Source organism: Montipora foliosa, chromosome 14, assembly GCF_036669935.1.
Source record: "Montipora foliosa isolate CH-2021 chromosome 14, ASM3666993v2, whole genome shotgun sequence".
In the NCBI taxonomy this organism is placed as follows: Eukaryota; Metazoa; Cnidaria; class Anthozoa; order Scleractinia; family Acroporidae; genus Montipora; species Montipora foliosa.
This window is the reverse complement of record NC_090882.1, coordinates 5,672,765-5,682,764: the sequence shown is the minus strand read 5'-3', so window position 1 is coordinate 5,682,764 and position 10,000 is coordinate 5,672,765. Positions and strand designations below refer to the sequence as shown.

The 10,000-nt window shown below is 39.6% G+C and overlaps 2 protein-coding genes across 2 annotated transcripts in view; both read left to right on the top strand.

Annotated features, from left to right (window-relative positions):
- The window catches only part of LOC137984282 (triple functional domain protein-like), a 39,339-nt gene extending 38,132 nt beyond the window's left edge, over nt 1–1,207 (top strand). Inside the window, exon 24 of the mRNA XM_068831400.1 lies at nt 551–1,207. Coding sequence (XP_068687501.1) covers nt 551–635 — 85 coding nt within the window. The 3' untranslated portion in view covers nt 636–1,207. The remainder of the gene's footprint in view (nt 1–550) is intronic.
- A 1,898-nt stretch (nt 1,208–3,105) lies between these two features.
- Nucleotides 3,106–10,000, top strand: part of LOC137985660 (malonate--CoA ligase ACSF3, mitochondrial-like) — an 18,908-nt gene continuing 12,013 nt past the window's right edge. The window contains exons 1-5 of the mRNA XM_068833300.1: nt 3,106–3,972; nt 4,995–5,157; nt 7,394–7,542; nt 8,945–9,009; nt 9,985–10,000. The exon at nt 9,985–10,000 is cut by the window's right edge and continues 64 nt beyond it. Coding sequence (XP_068689401.1) covers nt 3,272–3,972; nt 4,995–5,157; nt 7,394–7,542; nt 8,945–9,009; nt 9,985–10,000 — 1,094 coding nt within the window. The 5' untranslated portion in view covers nt 3,106–3,271. The remainder of the gene's footprint in view (nt 3,973–4,994; nt 5,158–7,393; nt 7,543–8,944; nt 9,010–9,984) is intronic.

Here is a 10,000-nt window from a genome sequence, read left to right as displayed (position 1 = left end):
CCTTAGTAACGCGCGAAAAATCCGTCTGTGGGCCCTTAACCCTAACCCTAACTTCGCGCATACATATTGTTTTGCCATTTTTTCATTCTTTCATTTATGTTGGAGCAATCTCTTCTTCCTGAAAAGGGTGCATGTACAATCGTTAGGCTATTAGTCTCTCCCCTACGGGGCTTTTTACGACTAATTTACAATACTTTGTGGGGGACTTTAGCTAGACTGCTTGTTACGCAGCCACCGGTGCGCGTAAAGTGTAAAGTCTTCTTTAAGAAAATCTGTTTCCATTAATGTCAAAGGAGAACTAAAATACACATTGGAATTCCCTTTGACTAGAAGGGTGAAGGTTCATCATTGTTTTTGTCATTTTTGTCAATTTCGGTCGAAAGAACTTGCGTTGTTTTTTACTGCAATTTTAAGTTTGAAAGGCAAAAATGTAGTAAAGGCGGCAGAGAAGACAGTGATCATTCCAGGCCGCGAGAATTCCATTATTTTTGCCTGAAAGTTTAATAGCCTGTTGCTCACGAATATCTGTGTTCGCCTCTCATTTATGCAGCTGCTCAGGGAATGGTCACCAGGCCGACGCTATCCTGCAGAATGTGTTTCTCAAGATCAAGAAGTCTTTACCAGGAACTTCCTAGTTTCGAGAAGATAGAAGCGCAGAGTTGTTGTCTCCGTGGCAACTGCGACCGCTGATGTCGATTTGAGTGCTTCGTGAACAATGGGCTCAGCAATCCGAATACGGTGACGGTCATTGCGGTGTTCGAGACCTAATATTGAAACCTGTGAAATCCTAGACTTTGGCATCAAGATTATTTTTTTAAAAAAGGATAAATATTTACAGAGACACCTTTTGTATGCCATTTTCTGCTTTTTAGATCCTAGACTACCATAAGAATGGCGCGAACTTTTGGCCGCGGCGGACTCGCATCTAACCATAGAAATTGCAAATCAATTCACCAACTGATAGAAATCTCAAGTCGACTAATTTGAACATAATTCTTGTATATAAATTCATTTTTAATGCAAATAATATCGCAGATCAATCGATTACAAGGAAAAAATCATGAAGAAATAGTTGTATGAAATTAATTTCATTTTGCACGGAAATCAACGATATTTCGATTCTTTAGTTACAAAAAGTAGTGGTGGGGTATGACAAACTTGTAATATAACAAGAAATTGAATACAAAAAATATTTGGAAGCGGGCTTACTTTTGTTGTTATATTTAAATCGTAAATTAACGATAATATCACCCTGCATGAATTGGACGTTTTATGGACATGGCGGCCATCTTGGATTCTGTTTTTTCCGAGGGATATAGAATGGGATACCCATACGGCAAATGCACACATGCTGTGGATATAATTTAGGTTTGCCACCCCAGCTTAGCTTTTATATTACCGATGCATGACATTAGAATCTGAAAACAACAACCTCATTTCTATCCAAACTTGCACCAATTTGCGGTTGCCCTCGGGGCAGCTATGGCGATATATCTATGACAAAATTCAATGATCAGTATTTGAAATAAAATCGTCCAAATGATGAATGCATCAATCCAAAGCTGAATGGCAACAAGCCAATTCTGCACAAATGGCCATCACGGAAAGAGGAATAACGCAGAGAGTCATAACGCAAATAGCCATAACGCAAACAGCCAAAACGCAATTAGGCATCACACAAATAGCCATAACACGAATAGGCATAACGCAAGTAGGCATCACACAAAAAGGCATGATGGAAAAAACGCATAACGCAAATGGCTATAGCGCAAAAAGGATAACGCAATGAGGCATAACGCAGAGCCATGACGCAGAGGCATTACTTAAACAGAAGGAAAAAGTTCGATAGCGATTATATGTTCTTTCCCTTGAACAATCAATTGACGTTTTGTTTAGAGCTGAAATTATTTACGGAGTACACAGCTAGTCTCCTTTCTTCAAAGGGCCTTTGCGTTATGGCAATTTTACGTTACGTCTTTTGCGTTATGCTTTGCTGCGTTATGCCTTTCTGCGTTATGGTTTTTTGCGTTAATGCCTTTTTGCTATTTTCCTCTATACGTTATGTCTCTTTGCAGAATCGGCTTGTTGCCATTCAGCTTTGGATTGATGCATTCATGATTTAGACGATTTTATTTCAAATACTGATCATTGAATTTCGTCATAGATATACCTCCATAGGCAGCCAATATCACATGGCCGAAGTATTGGTAAAAATAGGAAAGGTTACGTTTATACAAACGTTGGCCGTGTAGCACTTATATTTTAAACAGAGTTAACTGAATAGAGTGTAGTGTAACATGAAGTGCTAGATTTCTATCCCATATGAACCATGTGAGCATTAGCCCTACTGATGGAAATGGGCCCACACAAGGACAAGGCATTTCTAACCCGAAGGTCGTGGGTTCAATTCCCACCCTGGTGAGAGTTTTTCTCTGTCCTTGTGTGGGCCCATTTCCATCAGTAGGGCTAACGCTCGCATGGTTCATATGGGATAAAAATCTAGCACTTCATGTTACACTACACTTTATTGGTAAAAAAAGGTCTATCCACCACTTGCACAATCCCATAATACCTCTCGTGCATAGATATGTCACACTTAGGGTGCGTTCGATTGACCGTATTCCAGAATAGGAATACATGGAATATATGTTAGAAATCTTTCGTTTTTATGGAGATTCACATTAAAATTGTCAGATAGATGCTAAAATGCTATTTTAAACATATTTTTGTTATCCTTGCTGCTTCGAAACGCACCAAACATACAGTTTTAATCATCATTCTACGTATTCTTATTCCGGAATAGGGTCAATCGAACGCGCCCTTAGGAGAATCCTAGAATCACGTGCGTAGGTTATGCAACTGCCGGCTAAAATTACTGATGTGTGATTGGTTAACTAGGTTGCATGTACCTGTTTTCCGGCATTCTATATGGTCCGTCAAATTATATGTATAATATTTCTTTTATATTTTTGCGATAAACGTTTTAAGCTGCCTTTTTCTCGTTGCCTTTTAGTTTGCGGTCTATAAAACGATCCCAACAGGCCTTGCTATCTCATATCATACCCAGTTCGCACTCGTTTAGAACGCGGCTTACGGGAACGCCTGTCAAAAAATGTCTTTATGGTGGTTGTACGGATCACTCATAGGGTAAATTGGTGTTTAGACCTAAATACAGGAGGTGACGAGATTTCCAAAGTCCGTTCACTCACTGTTACAACCTCTGGTCACAAGCTAGGCCGGCGTGACTCCTGGATTTGGTGCCTTCTCAGCAATGGCTAATGTGGGAACCAAAGTTTTCAGGAGATTTCGATGTATTCCTAACAATAATCATAATAACCTGTTTGTCAATGCTGTAGGGGCGTACATACGCGCAATTCGAGGTATAGTTTCTTCGGCTTCAAACTGGAGTCGTGGCAGCACACGATTTCACAACCCTACTGTAACTAGCACTACTGTATTTTTTAGAGCGAGAGATTTTCGCGAGCGAATCGCCATTGTTGATTCGAATGGCGCCTATTCGTACGATTATATTCTGAAGTTGAGTCAAGGAATTGGCAACAGTATATTGAAAAGAACTCGGAGAAGGGATCTCGAAGGATGCTGCATAACTTTTCTTTGCCCAAATAATATTTCCTATGTTGCAACTCTGTGGGCGATTTGGAGAAATGGTGGCATTGCTGTTCCTCTTTGCAACTCGCACCCAGTAAACATGTACGAGTACACAATCATGGATTGCAACGCAAACATTCTTGTATCCTCCAGCGAGTTTGAGTCTAAATTAGAACCTTTTGCGAAGAAAAAAGGTGTAGACTTGATGTTTTTAACTGAAGTCACTGAGCTTGGTTCAAGTGAGGATTTCACTTCAGTTGAACAACTTGAACGGAACTGGGATCAACGAGATGCCATGATTGTTTATACAAGTGGAACAACAGGGCGACCGAAAGGAGTTTTGACAACCCATGGAAGTTTAAGGTATTTTTATATTTTAGCAGGATCTTGGTGATGAGATCCAGCCCTGGAGCTCATGCAGTTATCAGTTTTTTCTTGCGAGCAGCGAGCACTTTAGAAAAATACAGATCGCGAGCAGCGAGCACTTCGAGTAGTACTTTCATAAATTTTCTGCTAGCCAGAATTTGCGGCAAGTAATAGCTAATAATCTCGCTGACACAAAACAGAGCCATAGGTGCACTCATGAAAAACATGGATACACGGACATAAAAAAAAGACATACAAATTTCATAATAGGCACAGTTTACAAAGGAATGCTAACAAACACATTCAAATACTCATTAATAATTCATGAGCCTAAAAGCCTATCAAAATACCGATAAAACGTCACATGTATGAGCTTTATATCCTGATAAAACACTCCTTGTTAGTATTCTTTGTATAAAGAATACTAATAAGGCATAGTTTGTTTTTCTTGTATGCTAATATTCACCCCTCACAATTTGAACTATTGTTGTGAGTTCAGAGGGACACGCTCTTTGTGGAATGTTTTTGAAGCCGTTGTAAAAACTCTCAGCACATGATTTATTGGGTCTTAAAACACTTGGCTACGCCTTGTGTTTTTAAACCCTGATAAAACACTGCTGCTCGTTTTTTAAACATTACATAAACTGCTATTAAGTGAACAAGGAGCTTATTGTGTTAGACAGCATGTAAAGCTGTGCCTTTTACAAAATTTGAATGCATGTTGTTAAGTTTGCTCACGTTTCGTATCTTACATGTACAACTTTTACTATGTCCATCCTGGCCACAGAAAAGCTCCCCGTCAGCAATTTAGTACCACTTTTGGGATTAAAAGGATGGCTTAAACAGAACAGTTCTTTCGAGTATCGTGTAGATGTTGTTAACCAGCCTGGTTTCTTGCTGGCCTTTCTCTTAGCAACTTTGCCTTCCAGATGTGAAGCACAAAACAGGAGGTATTTAAATGTGAAATCCACATCTTTGTCAATCAAAATTCATTTTGTGAAACTGATGTTGTTTGCCAGATCACAGATTACTTCCTTAGTCAAGGCATGGGAATGGACTCGAGATGATTGCGTCATTCACTGCCTTCCACTCCATCATGTTCATGGAATAGTGAACCTCCTTCTCTGTCCACTGTGGGTTGGAGCAACGTGCCAAATGCTGCCAAAGTTTCAACCAGACAAGGTACATTCATTTATTTCTGTGGCTTATAGTGAGTTAAGTAACACATTTGCCATAAAATTCTGAAAATGCACCTCATGATATAAGCACCGTCCAGTAAGAAAATACAAGGAAAAAAGGCTCGTATAATGAAAAAGTAAATATTTTGAGCGAGAGCCGATACAATGTAGATTTGATTTACTGGCAGTAATATATGACACTGAAACAGCGAAACAACGAAACATTGAATACCAACCGACAAAGGTTGGATTTGAGATTAAACATTGTTTTAGTTAATCTCAATCCTAATCTTAATCTCAATGAATTAGGAGCAATAATGTTTTAGGCCTAATTAGGCCTAAAACGATGTTTAATCTCAAATCCAACCTTTGTCGGTTAGTATTCAATGTATGGTGGGATCATACATGGTGTTTTGGTGCTTTGTTTCGCTGTTTCGGTGTTTTGGTGTTTCGTTTTTTAGTAATGCCCATTTAGTAATGTACTGTATTTCAGTTGGCCAAACCAGCCTTCTTCAGGTACTGATTTACAAGATCATACACTGCTATTTAAAAGTAAATGAAATCTATGTTGTATCAGCTTTTGCTTAGTTACACCAATCAGATCAATAAGCCAGTTGATCCAACAGTCACCGGTAGGTGCGTTCTAGAAAACTCTCATATAACGAGTCTCTTTGTAGACTACACCCAGGGGCTTTCATTCATTATTGTCCTCAAATAATTCTACAAGTACTTGTCATTTTGTCACCCTCTGTAAAGTATTCAAGAATATAATCAGAGTAGCTTGTGAAGTGCTGACACTGTGCATTTCTAAAAAGTGATGCCATTGAAATGACAGAAATTAGGTTGGTGCACGAGAGGAATGGAACGAGAAACACAAGGGAAGAAAGTCAACAAAATGGCATGTTCAATAAAGTGCTCACCCATCTAGGTTAATTTTTAAAACTTTTTTTTTTGGATGGGGGAGGGGAAGGGGGCATCACAGGCATGGAGCCAATAATATTATTTTCATGTGCAACTCGAATAAAAACAAAAATGGGCTTAATTTTAGAGGTGGTTCTCTTGTGACACCCCATGATTTGTTCAGGGAGAAGATTCCAGAGGTGGTGTTCCTGTGACAATGATTTATTTTAAAGCAAAGATTCCAGCTTTGCCTAAAAATAGTACAAGAATGGCTGGTACAAGTTTTGGATAAGCAACTTGAAAGTATTTTTGGACTGTGTTAATTCTCACAGGAAAATGCATTTGTAATGGTTTATAGGCAATTTTTTCGAAAATATCATTATACTCCTTCTTTGTCCCTCCAAATTTTGCTTAAACATTGTTTCCAGTTTCTCTTGGGACTTACAATGGTCACAAGAGAAAACACAAACAATGCTTAGGCAAAATTTGGAGGAACAAAGAGAGTATTATGGTATTTTCGAAAGTGGCATACTATTTTTTGACTAAATGCTATCAATAGTATTATCACCATCAGGAATGTAAGCAATGACATTGCATACTTGTTTTAATCAACTGCACAAAGTGTTTAGTTAATACGAGCATCAAACTGTGTGCACCATTAGGTTCACAATTCTGTCGCTAGTGGACGTTAGGTGCCCAAGATATGCAGGAACTTCCCCTTTTGGTAGCAAGCTCCTATAATCGGTGAGAAAATTGTTGGCATGTAGACCTTTTCAACCCCCTATTCTGTCATTCTTTAAAATTATTTTGTCCTTGCCAATTCCCCCTGTCCCCCAAACAATGTTGTGTTGTAATTCCTGTGACTTTGACAACAAGCTGTCAATATTGAATGGGGAAAGGGGGCGGGGTGAAAAAATTATAGTGTGGTACAAACAGCCCTGTTATTTCACGCATAAAAACCGCTGTACAGGCACAATGTGTCAACTCATTTTGATGCCGACTGTAGATAGACTGCCCCCCATGGCTGGCAAATCCTGGTAACCCAGCCATGATCCCCCAAGCAACACGGGAGACAGGCACCTGTCACACTGAAAAACAGTGGGAAAGGGTTGGGGGGGGGGGAGTGTCAACAGCTGAAAACACTCCATAAACACACTTTTGTTGCCACACAGCCACAATGCTCCCGTTACGCCCTACGGCTCAGTATGTGCAGGTACCAACCAGACAACACGTCTGACCACAACTGGCACATAAGCGCTCTTGTTGTTAAGGCCGATGAATTACATTCAACTGCGTAAAATGGTTAGGGCTTCAATTTTATATTGGGTGATGATGCGTAGGTGTGGAAGATGCTATCAGGAACCAACACACATCCTTCTTTATTCATGGCCGTACCAACCATTTATAGCAAATTGATACAGCATCACGAGAAGTCCAACCTGACTGAGCGTGACAAAGAAGGCATAAAAGCCAAGTGTCAAGGACTGAGGTGACAAATTTTTTTTTTAGGTTTGCATTCAGCAATATGCTTCATTGAACTGGAGGTTCAAAGGGATGTAAACCAAATGACAAAGCAAACAAATTTGTATCAGGAAAAATGAAGTTTAGAATCGCTGAGTTTAAAGGGGCAGTGTCACGCTATTTCAGTCAAACTTCAAAACACTAAAATACGTCTTTGCATCAATGAAGACCAAAAAATAATGGTGTAGTTTTGTTGCCAATAACAACTTAAGTGAACTGAAGCTATTCTTTGTTATTTGCATCCATGGATGGAGAGGATGAAAATGGATTGACACTTGAAAAAACTGGCCAGTTTTTTCAAGTTTGGAGATGGCGTCCGCAGAAAGTCACTTTCAAATTTCCTGGGTGTGGCCACCGTGGATAATTGTGACGTGTTAGGGCTGATACGAAGAGCTTTTGTATAAAGGCCTGGCCAAACGTTCGCAAACATTTGAACGCATCATTTTGCACATTATTGGCCACAGCATGTTGCATACGTTTGGCCACCCTGTTGCGATATGTTGCAACTTGTTAGATCATGTCGGATTAAATTTGAAAACGATCAAATTTTTCGTGCAACGTTTTGGATCTTGCACGATGTTGTGCTCATTTGGCCACGTTCACGCAACATTGTTGCACCAGGTCATGCGCGTTTGGTCCGTTTGGTCGTCATGTTGCCTTGAAAATGTTGCGTGCGTTTGGCCAGCCCGTTCAACGCATGTCACAACTAGCCTGCGTAGCAAGCGTTCCTTTGCGTTTTTAGGGAAAGGAAAACCCAGAAACGCACAGGAACGCTTGCTACGCAGGCTATGCCACAACATAAGCAACAATGTTACAAGATGTTGTGTTGAAATGTTGCGAGCGTTTGGCCAGGCCTAAATAACAATTGGGCAACCGCAATACGCCACAATTATTTAAGACGGAAGGAAATTTTCAAACAAAACTAGGCGATTCTAGAATCTAATTATTTCGGATATAAAAGCCTTCTTTCAGAATTTGTTTGACTAATTGGACTTGTAGAGGTTATTTCCTGTAATTTAAACTTACGCTGTCAAGGAACGACTACGTCAGATGCGAGAACGTTACAAAACAACGACGTGAAATCACCAAATTTTAGGTTTTGACGACAATGAAACAATTTGCTATTTTTACTTTTAATAAAACCGTTTGTATCCATGCAGTGACAGGATATGTCGCCCGTATTATACAAGGTGAACAAGACGAAATAATCACGAAATACTTGTGATGGCGCTATGTTATATTTTGGAGTGATGTTTTTGTTGTCCTTGTCAATAAAATTGGATATGGAATGTTTTTTTCAGCATGTTACAGTTTATAATTTGTCGCAAGCCAGGTTTTTTCGCATTTATCGTTCTTGTTTGAATTTATAGGCTGATGGTTTCTGGATCAGCTGCCCTTCCAGAACCCGTAATGAAAAAATGGAAAGACATAACAGGTAGGTAGGATTGATACCTCTCACTGGCCAAATTTGATTGCCATGATATGAATTACGACCTACTTTTTTTCTTCAGTGAATTTATGGCCCTCGTCCTTTGCAGTCAGTCCAATAATGGATCATTTTACAACTACGTGCTCAGTTACCAGGCCTTTGAATAAAAGTGAGGCTTTAATACAAACTTCATTGCTTTTCTTATGCAAATCATGTTGTCTTAATGCTAACGAGTTCCTATTACATAAGAAAAGCAGTGCGGTTTGTATCAAAGCAAGATCAACTCCAGCCTCGCTTTTATTCAAAGGCCTGGTAACTAAGCACACAACTGTAGGCAGAAATGCGCGCAAGTTTCCACTTGGTCTTCTCTTCAAATAACCATTTTCGAAATATGAAATATTCAGCTTGATAGTGAGGCAGTGAGGACAAAAACAATAGCAACATGTTGAAATAAATTCCGTTACTTAGAGTACGACGCGAGAAAACAAGGTTTCTAAGCAAATTTGTTTGGGTTATTAGTATACATGTAGGTAATCCGATGATGTCGAGTGCAATTTGGAATAAATGAGCACGAGTATGTTTTTTAAGCAGAAGCAACGCACGCTTACTGCGTCAAAAATTGCGCCATCCCGGGCTTGCATTTGATTGGGTTCCAGTGCCTTTCTTTGATTATTGACCAATCAGAATGATTGGTTCGTTACATGTTTGTGCACTGAATTACCTCTTTTCTGCTATCTGAAAACGGCATACCTCTTAGCCAATCAGAATGTAGAAAATATTTCGTGTATATTATTACTGAAATCGCATATCGTGAAGTCCAGTTGCCAAATTGACCAATCGCAACACGCATGCCATCGGAAATATATTAAACCAGGTTATAGCAAACATGAAGTAGGTTGAGGGCCCGAATTTTCTATGAGGCGGGCTAACCTGGGAATGCAAGAGGTCCTGCTGAACGGTTTTCTTCCGTCTGAATTTCAGGACACGTCTTACTGGA